This window comes from Pteropus medius, unplaced genomic scaffold (assembly GCF_902729225.1).
Source record: "Pteropus medius unplaced genomic scaffold, Ma_sr-lr_union100, whole genome shotgun sequence".
Taxonomy (NCBI): domain Eukaryota; kingdom Metazoa; phylum Chordata; class Mammalia; order Chiroptera; family Pteropodidae; genus Pteropus; species Pteropus medius.
Window position 1 is genome coordinate 12,904,984 of NW_024352784.1, and position 16,283 is coordinate 12,921,266.

Consider the following 16,283-nt stretch of genomic DNA (forward strand, 5'->3'; position numbering starts at 1 on the left):
CAAAATAATATAAATAAACTTCTCAACAAATTATTGATAAAATGAGGAGACTATTCTAGGTGCTAGGGGAGACTATTCTAGGTGCTAGAGGAAAGGCAATAAACAGAAAGACAAAAATTCTAGTCTTCATGAAGCTTACATTGATTTCATTGAGAGGAAAAATGAACATTTAATTCTTGTGAGAATCCCATTTTAGAGAAAGAAACTGAGATATAGAGGGGTAAAGTAATTTCCCCTAAGTCACATGACCAGTTAGTGATGGAGCCTGGATTCACTCTCAAATGGTCTAACCAGAAAGTGCTTGCTCCTAACAAGTAAGTCTTAATGTCTCTCTGATAGATAATGATAAGTGTTATGAACAAAAACAAAGCAAGGAATGGTAACAGGGAGTGCTGTGCAGATGAGAAGGGTATTTAAATATGCTGGGGTAGGAATCACTGAAAAGGTGACATTAAAGACTTGCAAAAGGTTACTCCCCCATCCCACACAGATATCTGTAGAAATAACCTTTCAGGCTAAAGACAAAGTGCCAAGAGTCAAAACTCTATGTGTTGGAGGAGCAGTGAGGTTGCTATGGAAGCTGGACAGGAGTGAGTGAGGAGTAGTAAGGTTTTGATCAGAAAGGTAACTGGGGCACACCGGGAGGACTCTATAGGCCATTAAAGGAACTTAGCTTTTATTTTGAGTAGGAAGATACTGGGAGGTTTTGACAAAAGGAATGACATGATATGCATTATGTTCCACCAGAAATGTTAAAGTTCTTACCTCTCTGAAGGTTTCTAGGTTGCATGCACACTGTTTGAAAATAGGGCAGAAGAAAACCAATCACTTAAAATTATGTTAAATATGATATAGTATCATACTACATGCTATAAAATTTCAAACTCATTTTCCCATCATTTCTGACTTATTTTATAGAAAAAAAAAAAAAAAGTATAGAAATATTACCATAGAGTCAAAAATATCAAAGAACTACTGAGTTGCACTGAGGGGGAAGACGTGCAGCATTTTTCAGGAGTATCTTGTAAAAAGAAACTTTTCATCAATTACAAACTTTCCATTATAAGATTAATAAATACTAGGGATATAATATACAACATGATTATAACTAACACTATTGTATGATATACTTGAAAGTTGTTAAGAGAGTAAATCCTAAGAGTTCTCATCACAAGTAAAAAACATTTTTTTCTTTTACCTGTATGAGATAATGGATTTTAATTAAACTCATTGTGGTCATCATTTCACAATATATGTAAGTCAAGTCGTTCCACCGTAAACTTTAAGCTTACAGTGCTGTATGTTAATTACATCTCAATAAAACTGGGGATAAAATCTTTTGTTGAAACTTTGGCTTCAATTTATTTATTTTTTCCTGTTTTTTAGAGCTTGATTAAGGGATTTCTGTCTGCTAATCTCTTTTCCTCACGACAAATTTTTCTGTAGCAAGTCATACATTAAAATTCAAACTTCAGTGTCGAAGGTGTAAAAAATAAAAAATAAGGGATTGTAAGCTGGCATGGTCTTTGCAATCTGTGAGGTCAACCAAGGGTTGCCTTGCCAAAAAGAAAAAAGAAAAAAAAAATTCAAACTCCAGGATATCTGCTACTATCAAAGAAGCAAATCTTTCAGCATTTGCTGCTGAAGGATAGAGTGACTTATTAACAAACCGTTTTCCTTGCAGGTCCTTTGCACCCTAATCATCCTACATTTGAGTTACTGTATTAGAGATCTCCAGAGCTTGCAGAGGGCATAAGAACAGAAAACACAGACGTGATATTCTTATTTTAAAAAGGTATAGTCCAGGTATAAGACTGGAAAGACTTACAAAATATGCAAGTCAACTGGAACATGTTTCTCCACAATTACATATATACTCTCCATCTTTCTCTGACCAAAAATCTCATATTAAAGGGTAAGAGAAAAAGAGTAAAAGGAGAAAAAAAAAGGAAACTTTGATGAGAATAACTTCAATGTGCATCCTTCTCCCAACCCTAAGCCTTTAAAGAACTTCCTAGGTATCAGTAGGGCATAAGAGAACAAAGCAGAAACAATGGTAAAGGAATATCCAGGTAGAAGATTCTGAGCAGCTTTACAAGATCCTGTTGCACCCCAAGAAGAGTAGGAAGCAAACAAATGCTCGTTTTCCTCCTAGTTCTTACCAATGTGACCATGAGATATATAGATAGAAATTTTTTTAAAAGCAAAGAAGATTTGTGGTTAGAATGAGGAAAACAGATGGTAGAGTGAAACTTATAGCTAGAGACCAAGTAGAAACACATGCATTTCAGTTGCAAATGCCAACATAAAGGAGGGATGGCTCCTAAAGATTAGAAAGGAAATATCCCAGTATAAATTATCTCATAGTGGATGCTGACCAATGACCATGATGCTTCCCTAAACATCTATCTCCTTGACCAACATCATTCAATCCACCAATAGTCATTGAGACACAACACAATGAAGTACAATATTACACAATGTCTTTGCTCTCAGTGAGATGCTGTAGCAGAATATATGCACCATGGAATTATTCCCTCTGAGGAAAAAAAAAAAACGCTCTAGGGAAAGTGAGGAAGTGATTAAGTGTAAAACAAAAAATATTTTGAGAAAACCCAGAATTGACAGACTACGTTTTCTGCCTCTCAGCAAATTAAAGGCTTAATACTATGATTAGGTTGATTACAAAACAATAGATTACAAAAAAAAGAAAGTTAAAACGTCTATGCACTATTATATTATAGGTTTTAAGATTTCTCTGTGCCAGGCACTGTGATAGATACTAAGTGTACAATTGTGCCCTTCCTTGTGGAGCCTTCTATTGGGGTTGGCAGGTACTTCTTTGGCATTAAAATATCACTGACATCTTGCAACCAGAAACTGACTGATGCTTACCCATCTTTAAAATAACCAATCCAATAGTTATTTGCTCTGAAATTTTCCTGTATATTCTACCAGGTTTTTTCTTTACAATGTTAAAATACTACAAAAGATTGCATACACACACACACATACACACACACACACACACACACAATAATGATCGCACATAGATAGAGAAGGAAGGGAGGGAGGAGAGAGAGGAGATTTTTATACACACACACACACACACACATACATATGAAAGAAAGAGAGAGAAACACTAAGTTAAATCCTGAACCCATAAAGTCATTTCAACCACTGATCTTGACTTTTGCCTCATATGAGTAAACTGCAGAGCTGTCAGAGGATACTTTCTTTTGCATTTTCCTGCATTATCAAAAATTTGTAAAGGCTGTGGATGTCTTAAGAAAACATTTTTTAAAAATAAATGCACTAGCACATATAAAACCCACTAGAAAATAATAGCCCAGTGGTGCATCCATTGCCTTAAGTGTTTCTGAAACTTCTGTTTCTAGTGCTAATGTACCTGTCATCTAAGAATATCATTCTTCCCAGACAAGAAAAAGCTAAAGAAGTTCATTACCACCAAATCAGTATTACAAAAAAATGTTAAAGGGACCTCTTTAAAAAGAAAAGATCAAAAATATGAATAAAATGTCAGTAACTACATATCTATCATAAATTTCTTTAAATGTAAATGAATTAAATGCTCCAGTTAAAAGACATAAGGTAACTGAATGAATAAGAAAGAAGACGCTTACATATGCTACCTACAAGAGACTCACTTCAGTTTGAAACACGTACAGACTGAAAGTAAGGGTGGAAAAAGATATTTCATAAAAATGGAAACAAAAGAAAAAGCTGGGGTAGCAATACTTATACCAGACAAAATAGACTTTAAAACAAAGGCTATAATAAGAGACATAGAAAGATCCAGTAATTCCACTTCTGGGTATTTATCCAAAGAAACCCAAAAGATTAATTCGAAAAGACATATGCATCCATATGATCATTGCAGAATTATTTTCAATAGCCAAGATATGGAAGCAACCTAAATGCTCATCAACAGATGAATAGATAAAGAAAACGTAGTACATATATACAATGGAATATTACTCAGCCATAAAAAAGAATGAAATCTTGCCATCTGCAACAACATGGATGGACCTAGAGGGTATTATGCTATGTGAAATAAGTCAGACAGAGAAAGACAAATAGCATATGATTTCATTTGCATATGGAATCTAAAATTATAACAATAATAAATAAACAAACAAAACAAAAAAACTCATAGATACAGAGAACATTTTGATGGTCGCCTTATAGGAAGGGGGTTGGGGATGGGTGAAGTGGGTGAAAGAATTAAGAGGTACAAACTGGTAGTTACAAAATAGTCATGTGGATGTAAAGTACAGCATGGGGAGTATAGTCAGTAGAATTTTAATAACTATGTATGGTGTCAGATAAGCACTAAATTTATTGGGGGGATCACTTCATAAGTTAAATAAATGTCTAATCACTATGTTGTATACATAAAACCAATATAATATTGTATCTCTACTGTAATTGAAAAATAAACAATTATTTAAAAGAAAAAACTTGAAAAAATAAATAAACAAAGCTGTTGTGACTAATAAAAAAATACATCCTTTTTATTGCTTCAGAGGATATTATCCATGTCTTCCTTTGCCAGTTTACCCACTGCTTTAAATAAACCCAGCTTATTCAAAGGAGGTGACACAAGGTGACAATAAAAAAACATAACAAGCATTGACACTACATTGGCGGAATTTTTGTTCAGGCTGTTGGTGTCCTTTATTCTAAGCTTTTCTGGTCATGAACTTTATTTGAGCTCCATTTCTCAATTACTGTTCTTCACATAGACCATTTCAGCAAAAACTTAATTTAGACTCACTTTTCAAATTTAGACCTTGGAAAGCCAATTCCCACAGAACAAGATCCTCAGTTGTTCTAACCAAGTACACTGAGACCACAAATAAAAGATACCCTTCCCCTCTGCCCATCTTCATTTTCAATGACAAAGACCAGCCAGACCTGTCTCTTGGCCTCATATAGCTCATTAAGGAAGAACAATCAGACTCACCTGAGAAGCACACTGGTTGGAGTGTGCATTCATGATCTGATGTTTTGGATATAACTGGCCAATATTCAAATTACCATAGGCTGAGGACTTCCAGAACAAGAGATTTTAAGACACATAGAATAGAGTTTATAAAAACCTAAAACTGCATGTGGGAAAACCCACATTACATTAACTTATTTTGCCCATCTTGATTTTGACATTGAAAAATAAATGTCTAAAACCCTTGTGGATTTTTTTTCATCATTCATCCTTATATTGCTGGCATCTGTTCATAAACCAATTAAAAGTCCTGGCAAAAAGAAAGAAGAGCAGCAACACCTACTGCTGGGATGGATATGAGATAAAACTGCACCGACATGTGTTGTCAATGGAAATGCAAAAGATGAAATCAGTCTGACAACACTTATTCAAATTAAAATTATACATACCCTTGGAGCCAATGATGTCACCCCTGAGAACCTACTCTATAGAATAAAAGCAAATGCAAATAAGGATGTACATGTAATCACCAGATTGCAGCATTAATCATAATGGCAGAAAACTGTAAACAATAAATTCCTATCAAGAGAGAAATGATTGAATAAATTATGATATAGTCACATTATGAAATTATACATTTATCAGAAGAACAAATCAAAGCTATACTAAATATATATCATGAACGTTTTTTGAGAAACAATTACTTTCCAAATTTCAATGTGCATATGAATGTGTACATGCACCAGTATGGAGATGGGTTACCTTGAATGTGGGGAGGGTAGAGCTAATGCAGCATAGGCAGGAAGTGGGAAAAAGGAGAGACATGCAAAAATGGAAAAGCTAAAAAAAGAGAACTGCATTTAGAATTAAAACTATATATTCAATCATTTACATAAAATTAGGTATATGTGTGGGACTATGCATCTAGAAATTGACTTAAATTGATTTTTGAAAATTCATAAGGAACAAATATCAAAGCAATAAGAGCCTAGAAAAATTTATAGAATAGCTAGCTAATCTTAGAATGGAGAAGAACAAAGCAAAGAAAAAAGAATAAAAAAGATAATAGATTTTATCACATAAAAATTTTAAATATTTTGAATGTCAAAAATCACTATTACATAACAAAATTAATACTAATCAACAAATTAGAAATAATGCAACAATTATGACAACAGGATGGCATATTTCATCAATAAAATGCTCTTATAAAACATTAAGAATTCTAGCACTACTTAGAAAAATGGACAAAGAGCTTAAATCACAAAAAAAATGCAACCAATAATCATAAGAAAAAATAGTTCAGTCTTAATAATGAATAAATTTTTACGATCTAAAGCATTAAGTAACAAACATTATTAACTGAAAAAATATTTTAAATAATTAATGTTACTAAAGGTATATGCAGATATGCCTTTTCAGACACTGCTGGAAGCACCTTTTCGCAAAGCACTTTCACAATTTGTATCAAGAGGCTTAAAAAATGTCAATATCCTTGGACTCGGTAGTTTTGTTTATAGAACCAACCGAAACAAAATAATCAGAAAAGATATAATGGTTTATATTCACGGATGTCCATACAGCATGATTCATAGCAGAAAACTGGAAACAGCCTAAATACTAAATGGAGAACTACGTAAGTAAATTTTAAATGATGGAATATTATAGTGCCATTAAGATATTCTCATTAATACTTAATGACACAATATGGGTAAATACTATTAGTGTAGCATTAAATTTAAAAGTCATAAAAACACCCTATATGCTATTGTCCCAATTTTATGTACATATATTTGTAAAGGAAAAATAACACCAAAAAAAAAAGTCAAAATAATTAGTCCTAGGTATTGAAATTAAGATTTTTAAAACTTTTAAGTATTTCATAAATTTCACATTATTGTCATTGTTAACTTTATCTTCAAATAACTAAGGTGATCATTAGATTCAATCTTACCCAGTTTCCAAATCAATTCTAAGCAAGACAGAAAGTATATCATAGGTCTCAATTTTAACAATCCAAAAATTCAGCAAAGTGCCATTGATTAGTTATGGGATTCCATGTAGCTTCCAAGTCAACTATAAAACCCCAATCGTGACAGATTGATTGGGGGGTGTGTGTGTGTGTGTGTGTGTGTGTGTTGTGTGTGTTACTACACAACCTGCCTTCAAAGTATCAACGGCCAGTTAAAAATATCAATGACTTGCCCCTGCTTCCGTATTAACTCTCAGCTATGAACCTGAGACATGTTTTAACTTGCCTTATTCTTTGGTAACCATTAGTTCCCACAGTAATCTCCAAACTTTTTGATCGCATAATCCTATCTTTTAAAAACCACAACTCTAACTCTATATTTATTTTTAAATGTATGTGTATTACTGTTAATATAGTATATGTTATAAATTAGCCAAACATAAATTGTAAAGAACATAATAAAAGAAATCTAATAGGGGAGTTCGATTATTTTGTTCCTATACCCCAATGGATCATTTTACTCATGCCCTAGGATATAGGGCCCTGTTATGGGGAGCAAAGCCTTTGATCACATTCTCCAATCCCACTATCCACCTGTTTTCTCTCATTGCATCTGGAATCATGTTCTGAATTTCCAGAATGCCTTCAATTTGAGTCAACTCAAATATGTGACAATATTCATAACAGAATTCACTTGTAAAATCTGAAGAATCGTGTCTTTCCCATGCTGTTTTTTATTTTTTGTAAAAATCTGTATTTTTATATGTAAATATTATATACAGTGACAAAAAGTCCTGAATGAAATTAAATAATAGCAGGCCAGAGGGTGAGAACAAGAGACAAAAAAAGTTAATCAGTTAACAGTCATAGGCCAAAACCAATAAAAGACTGCTCACATTCCTAAATGTATGTTGAAACTGTGAATCGATTTCCAGGCAGCTATCTAGAAAGAAAAGTGGACCACCAGAGGCCACCACATTTTGCTTATGCATGAACATTCCAGACTGTTGCCCCATAAGCAATCCAGAAGCATCAAACATTTCTTCCTTATGATCTATTCACCTATCTCAGAACTTACACCTTTTCATATTTTCCCATCCACCCACCCCCCTAATCTATAGCCAACATAAATCCTTTCAAAACAACTTACATCTTTCATCCTCAAACTCATTATATAAATGAGCTCCATCAATCTCAGGATGGTGGACATGTTTGTCTTCACCATGTAGGCCTGCTGCTGATGGTTTAGACTGCACGTCCCCAGACCTGGTCCTTTTACTTAATAGCCTATGGCTCAATAAACCCTTGCTTTCAGGACAACTTAAACAGTATGGTATAACCACATTTCTATTATTATTGTTGCCATTTGCTGATAATAATTACTACTACAACTTCTTCTTGACTGGCATAAGTAAGTTATAATATTATTTAGTTCTTTCAGATGTTTCAATAATATACCTCTGCAGACTTTTGAAGGTTATCATGGCATGGAGCAAGAAGGGATGTCTTCTCCCATTTCTGTGCAACTTGATTGGCTTCTTCTATCTTCTGCTCACAACTTTTTTGAGAATTTAGCAATGTCACCTCATAAAATTCTTGAATATCTGTGAAGAAAATGCAAGGGACGAATCAAAATGTCATGTTCCACCTCATAAATAGCTTCTGTATGCATGTGTATATGGAAGATTTTGCTGATTAGAAGAATTGCATAAATATGTGCCTCCCCAAAAAATGACAAAAATAAAGTAAATTCTGAAAATTGTATTTTTGCCTGCATGAGCATTCTTATCCCAGCCTTATTCATAACTGCAAAAACTGGGAGCAACCAAGATGCCCTTCAGTTGTTGACTGGATGAACAAATTGTAGTAAATCCCTATAATGAAATACTACTCAGCAATAAGAAGGAATGAGCTATCAAGCCATGAGAAAACATAGATGAATCTTAAATGCACATTGCCAAGTTAAAAGGCTACATTTTTCATTATATGATTCAATTTATGTAATATTTCAGAAAAAGCAAAACTAAGTACAATAATCAGTGACTGCTAGAGGTTCTGGGTTAGGAGAAGAGGATGAAATAAGTAAAGTACAAGGTGATGAAAATATTCTGAAATGATACTATAATGGTGGAAACCTAACATGAAGCATTTGTCAAAACCCACTGAACTTTACAGTACAAAGAGTAAACCTCAATGTATGCACTTTTTTAAAATTCGTTTAGGATGTCAGGGAATTTCAAGATGAAATGCAGATTGTGACAAAAGAATCTAACCATATTACAAATGTAGGATGCTTTCGTATAGTTTTTTTTGGCTTTGGTTTTACAGTCTCTACTCATTTTCAGGTCATCACCTTTTTCTCCTACTGCCATTGTGAGGTTATTACACACCTGTAATACAATAAGGAAACTGCAGGATACACTGGAACTCCCTGTACCATTTTTGTAACTTTTCCATAAGCATTAAAACTACTCCTAAACAAATAGATTACTTTTTGAATTGCCTTTTTAAAATACTCTTTGAATTGCCTTTTTTAAAGACATTACATAATCACTGTCAGAAACCTGTCCGAATGACCCCAGAAATGAATGCTTTCATAAATTCATCTTTCAGTTCAGGATGTAAATGGCATTAAAAATTACCCCACGAGGTTAAATTTTATACACTTTTAATATATGAAGTGTGTTTTTGAGGACATCTGCTTCTGATAATATAACTAAGTACTCTGCAGATTAACTTGGATAGGATGCATGCTTTGAAGCATTATTGATGTTGCAACAAATAGGGTAGGTCTCCAAAAAAAAAATCTTTTACACACACACACACACACACAGAATTGAGCTCAGAGTAGGTAGGATAATGGAGTAACAGTAGTGAATAGATAAAAGGAATGGGATTGTTCTGAGGGCAGATACCAATGGCAGAACTGCTAGCAGTATACTGGAACTTAGTAAGTAGAAGTAAGGAAACGAGCCCTTGAACTTCCTCATTAAGCCAAGATCTTCAAGAGATGCTGAAGAAATTCTGTGTCAGTGGCTCCCCACCGGCCACTGACAGCAGTAAATAAAATATATTTTTAAAAGAAATCTTCAGGTTCTCACAGATTACGGTCAAGAAATGGGCTCACAATCAAAGAACACAAACCAACAAAAAAGGCATGCCAGTATGGATGAAATTTAGCAAGAATGACAGTAACAGGTTTAGAAGGCAAGTGATTGTTGATTTTTTCATTTTCTGATATAGGATATAGAAGATCTATGTAAAGTATTAAAGAAAGATGATCACAATCATGAAGATTAGCAAATAACAAGGATCTTGAAAGAATGAACAGGAAGAGTGAGGGGAATAAATATGACTTCTAAAAACTAAAATTAAAATTCTTTAGTGATAGATTAATGGGTAGCTAGAGGGACTGATATGACATATGAATACAATAAATGCAAATGATGGAATCTATGTAGTAGGTACACAGGTACTTACTGTAATGTTTTTGTAACTTTGCTATGTTTGAACTTTCATAATAAGATGTTGGAAAAATATATAATTATTTAAAGTTAAAAACGATGTATGGGTTAAATAGCAGATTAGACAAAGCAGAACTGGAAAATATAACTCAAGAAATTACCCAGTATGTAATACAAGAGAAAATAAAATGGAAAATAAGAAAGCAATATCAAGATATATAGAGTGTAGATGAGAAGGTCCAATATTTTCTACTAGCTATCTTCAGGAAGAAAATAAAATAAATAACAACTGATAAAGCAATAATAGATACAACATTTTTAGAACTTATGAAAATATGAATTCACAGATCCTGAAAGTAACAGCTTTTACTAAAGAGAACAGATAAAACCTATATCTAGAACTAGACATAGAATGAAATTTCAGAATACCAAAGTCAAAGCAAAGATCTTAAAAGCAGAGAAAAAATAATCAGATTTCTTAATAATAATAATGGAAGCCAGACAACAGTAGACTGATAACTTCAAAATTTTGAGAGAAAATAACTGTTTGCAAAGGCTTGTTTCTTTGCAAATCATATATCTGATTTAAAAAAAAAAATGTTTCTAAAATATATAAAGAACTCTCAAAACACAATAAGAAACCAAATAATTCAATAGAAAAAAATGGGTAAAAGATTTGAACAAGCTTTCACCAAAGAAAGTAATAGATGGCAAATAAGCACATGAAAAAATATTCGACATCAGTACTCATTAAGGAAATGCAAAATTAAAATCACAATGAGATACCACTACATATTTATTAGAATGGCTAAAATTAAAAAGACTGATCATACCAAGCATTGACAGAAAAATGAAGGAACTGGAATTCTCATATACTGATAATGAGAATAGAAAATGGTACAATCGCTTTGAAAAACAGTCTGGCAGTTTCTTGAAAGTTAAACATATAGCTACCAAATGAACAAGCAATTCTTATTTAAGGTATTTATCTCAGAGCAAAAAAAATATGTATGTTCAGAAGAAAAGTCAAATCCAGAACAACTCAAATGTCAATCAATAGATGAATGAATAATCAAATATAGTATATACATATAATGGAATACTATTTAGCAATAAAAAGGAACAAATTATTGATACACAAAACATGGATAAATTTCAAAACAGTTAAGTCAAATAAAACAGACAAAAATGAGTGCTTCTTGTATAATACCAGTTATAGAAAATTCTAGAAAATGCAAACTAATCTATAGTGACAGAAAACAATTCACTGGTTGCCTAAGAACGAATAGGAAGGAGGGTTAGCAGGAAGGGGTGAGTGGGAGGGATTGCAAAGTTCAAGAAGAGACGTTAAGGAGTGATGGATATGCTCACTATCTTAATTGTGCTAAAAATTTCACTATTGTATACATATGTCAAGACATATTAAATCATGTACTTTTTATATGTACAATTTATTAGGTATCAATTATACCTCAAGATAGAAAGTAAAAAAATATGCAAATTGAGATATTTTCATAACATATTTGCAAAGGTACAATATCCGGATATGCAAAGACCAACAAATGAAAAAGTAAAAATGTACAAAGCAAAAGAAAAAATAAACATAAAGTATCAACAGGCATTTACATTAAAGAAAACATATCACTGATAAGCCCTGGGAAAATGTTCTCGGCCACATTAGTGCTGATAAATACAAACCACATTAGTGCTGATAAATACAAACTAAGATCATAATCAAATACCATGTACACCAATAATATTGGCAAAAATAATGATATCTGACAATTAAAGGGCTAAGAAAAAAAGATATGGATTAATGGTAACTTTTATTTATTCCTGAAGAGTGTGAATTGCTATAACTACCTAGAAAACAATCTTGTACTATCTTGTAAAACTGAACATTTGTTCCTCCTGTAATCCAGCATTTCTACTATTCGGTATACATCCTAGATAAATTCTTGCACATAATATGCCAGGAAAGAAACCAAAATGTTCATAGCAGCACAGATCCTAACAGCAAAAAATTAAAAACAATCCAATGTCCATCAAAAGGGAATGAATAAATGTGTTATGTCCTCGAAATAGAATTTATATAGCAGTGAAAATGAATGAATTATAGTATCATAAAATGACATGGATAAATCTTAAAACATAATGTTGAAAGGAAGATGCAAGTCTCAGTATAAAAATATTTTTGTAAAGCTCAACATGTAAAACTAAACTATACATTACGCACCCATACATACATATGCAAAAAAACATATAGACCAAAGCAAAGAAGCACATGAAAAGATATTATTACAATTACTTCAGTGGAAGGGATGAGCCAAAAAATGCAATAAGGGAGGAATACATAAGTAGATGCAAATTAATGGTAAAGGTCTAGTTATAGATTTGGGTGATAATTTCAGAAACATTTATTATGCTACTTATATTACATATAAATTACATGCATTCTTTTATGTAAGAATTACTTTTCTTACATAAATTTTTTTATAAAAATTACTTTTTAAAAATAATTAAACATTTTAAGTGCTTAATAAATATTAAATTTTATATTAAAAAGTTATACTCAAATTTTATGCACAGCTACAACTTTATTCTGCCACTAGTACTAAAGTAGCTGTGAAGCCATGTTTGGAAAATGTTTGACCAGAAGGTAAAAGCCATACAGATATAAATCCTTCCTAGACTTTTTAAAAGTAAGGGTTGGTGGGATATTAATTGTGTTAATACAAGCCAGAGGAATAAGGAATAAAAAAATAAAACAAAAAAATAAAATATATTATATTGTCCAGTCTCAAGTAGTCATTAAAAATAAAAAAAATAATGACATAAGTAAAAAAAAAATTTGCAGATATTTAAATTCCAAGATTCCTTTTCTTTGCATAAATTTTAAGGATATAAACACTGTTTCATAAGCAGCAATTGCAACTTTGCAAATTTTGAAATATTAAGTATATAAATTATCCAGAGATAGAAGCATATTTATTGAATTCATTTTAAGAATTCATACCAAGTTATACTTTGAACATAATGAATAGCAGTGACTTGATCACATCTAGAAAAACTCTATGGATGGTATTTTAATATTAAATTTGAAAATCTTCATTAACTTATAATCCCCAAACCTGATGAAGTACTCAAAAGTCTACTTAACTCCTTCATCTATTGATTCTCCCTGCCTAAACAACTACTAGAGAAGAAGAAGGTAACCTTAATTAAGTCAAAGATTGCTTAAATTTGAAGATGTCTACAACCAATGTCAAATTTTACTTCTGGTTAGTCAGCATTAATTTTTAATGCCTGCCATATATCTGTCCATCACTTCCCAAGCACCTTTTTGGCACCCTCTCATATCCCTAGCACCAAAAACACTACCACTTTCTGTCCATTTCCGAGTTCAGGCCCTCACCATCTCTTGAGTACACTCTTCGCTAGGCCCAGATGTCCTTTACCACACATAGAAATCCTAATTTTTTTCAATACCCAGTCTCAGTACTATGCCTTTGTAAAAAGAATATTTGAAATCAACAATCTAAATATAAAATGTCATCAGCACAGAAATTATTCATTTCGAGTTCAACTGAGTAGGACATGTGTAAGTAAGAACCCCTAAGCAGCTACCATTAAAAAGAAAAAATGCTTGTGTAGGGTTTTATGAGATGGGATGGGGAATAGGCAATGCTGTTTCTTTCCTCCCATTCCCATAGTAATACTCAGATCTATTTAATAGTTATTTCTCATTTTACTTTATATTAGATGTAGTTGTTCACCCACCTCACCTCAATTCAACATTTCAAAAAGTATTTTTTAAGTGCCACTCAAGGCCCCTAAGAATGAAGACAATGTCCTAGCTATCCACATATTCTCTGTTATCTAGAATCACCTTTTATGTTTAGCAAGCACACAATGAATGCTTGCTAATTTTAGTTTATTTGCAGCCCCTCTCCATTTAATGTTCAAATAGAAGAAAAATCACTGAATAGAGTCAAAGCTCCTCACACTCAGGACAGCGGATTATTATTTTGATCATGTTGTTATGTGACTGGACTACTGGACTTGATTACAACTGCGAGCACATTTTATTTGGCACATTTCTCCCTCGAATGAAAAAGCTTTGCCACCTCTCATGGTATATTCAAAATAACCTCCCCAAATTCTTGAAGGCATACCCATTTTGTTTTCTGAAATAATTTGTAAATTATTGTCAAATTTACAGATGAGAGGTTCTCAAACTCAAACGTACACATAAATCCGAATCACTTGGGAATCTTATTAAAACACAATATGACGAAGTTCCAGTGTGGAGCCTGGATCTCTGCATTTCTAATAAGTTCCCAGGTGATGTCAATGGCTTCTGATCCATCAGCAACACTGGACCTAGGAAAGCACCTCTAGAATTAGAACCTAAGGCTTCATATTCACATTCCAAACATCCTTTGCTGAGTTATTACAATCCTCTTTTCTTTTAGAGTAAGGGGTGGGAAGGAAAAACTCCAGGAAGAAAAGTTAATTGGCAAAAGAACTCTGCCCATTGATTAAAAAAATAATCATAACTGCTTAGTGGATATTATTGGCTAAACTGATTCAGATTCAAGTACTTAGAAACTCAATTAATATGAATTATATTTTAGTACTCTGTCTTTAAGACACATTAAAACAGAAAAAATCAGCTTGCAGGTGATAGTTGAGACAGTTCCTATTCATTCTAATCTCTATTTTGTTTTATCTTGATCAAACAGCACAATCAAGAGAATCCATAATAGGATTGTCTTTTTAAATACTCTGTAAAACTCACATACTCAAAATACTTATTCTTCCAAACAGAGACAATTTGACATGACATAGTTATTTCAATGATGGTGATATTTCCTCAAAAAAACTTTTAGAATTTCTCTTTGAGATATGCCTTTAAGTATCTGAGGAATTTATTTAGAATATTCTTAGTTATGGCAAATCTTTTTTCATTTGAGGAAAATTTAATCTTTTTTTTTTTGATATGGCCAAAATTCATTGGAAAACTGTGAATATGGTGAATGACAGAGAAATAAATTTCCTTTTACATGACTTGAATTAAATTAAGAAAATGACTTTTAAGTCATGAAACTTTTTTCTTGTATGACTCACAAATTGATGTGTCTACTTAATGACAGTAAAACAAAAAAGAAACAAGAATGCAGAACACTTAACATATTTATATGCTTTCTTATCTATTAGCTCACAGGCTGGAATAGAAGTGACTGGGGAGTCTCTTTTTGCTTCCTCCCATGACAGTCTTTATGTTGCTATGTATACTATGAAGGGGGCAATTGTAGTCACCTCTCCCCGCTGCCAGTCAGAAGCCTCTTTGAAGCTTGTTGTTGTTGATTTATTTGGGTTTTTTGTGATTGGAACATATGGCTATAACTCACCAAAGCTGTTTAATCCCAAGAACTCACTGAAATCAATTGAGGATTTTCAACTTACAGTCTTAATAAAGAGATAGTAATCTTTATAAAATGTGCCTTCTTATAAAACATATGTTTAAGCTTCTAGCATCCCTTGTTCTCTGTAGAGTTTCCCATACCACACACCTGATTATAAATTCATCTGAACAGTATAACACGGTTTTCTTGTGATATTTAAAAATGTTACAAAATGCAGTCTTCCTATTCCAGTAGCCTTTCCTGAATACTTGGTTCTGTTTGGCAAGCCAGATAAATACTCATATCCAATTCCCTTATGCTGCATTTGGATACCATACTTTCTCTTCTGCAAAGTAAAAAATTATCATTGCCCTGGTCCGTTTATGTCCAAGACTACCAGACACTGAAACACAAAAACAGAATTGCTCTATCATTGTAGCAAGTGTCCTAATCTTAGACTTGCAGCCAGACAA

General features: G+C 32.6%; 1 protein-coding gene across 1 annotated transcript in view; it reads right to left on the reverse strand.

Moving 5' to 3' along the window:
- Window positions 1–16,283, reverse strand: part of DLG2 (discs large MAGUK scaffold protein 2) — a 1,673,246-nt gene that overhangs the window by 1,458,240 nt on the left and 198,723 nt on the right. The window contains exon 3 of the mRNA XM_039848192.1: window positions 8,397–8,542. Coding sequence (XP_039704126.1) covers window positions 8,397–8,542 — 146 coding nt within the window. The remainder of the gene's footprint in view (window positions 1–8,396; window positions 8,543–16,283) is intronic.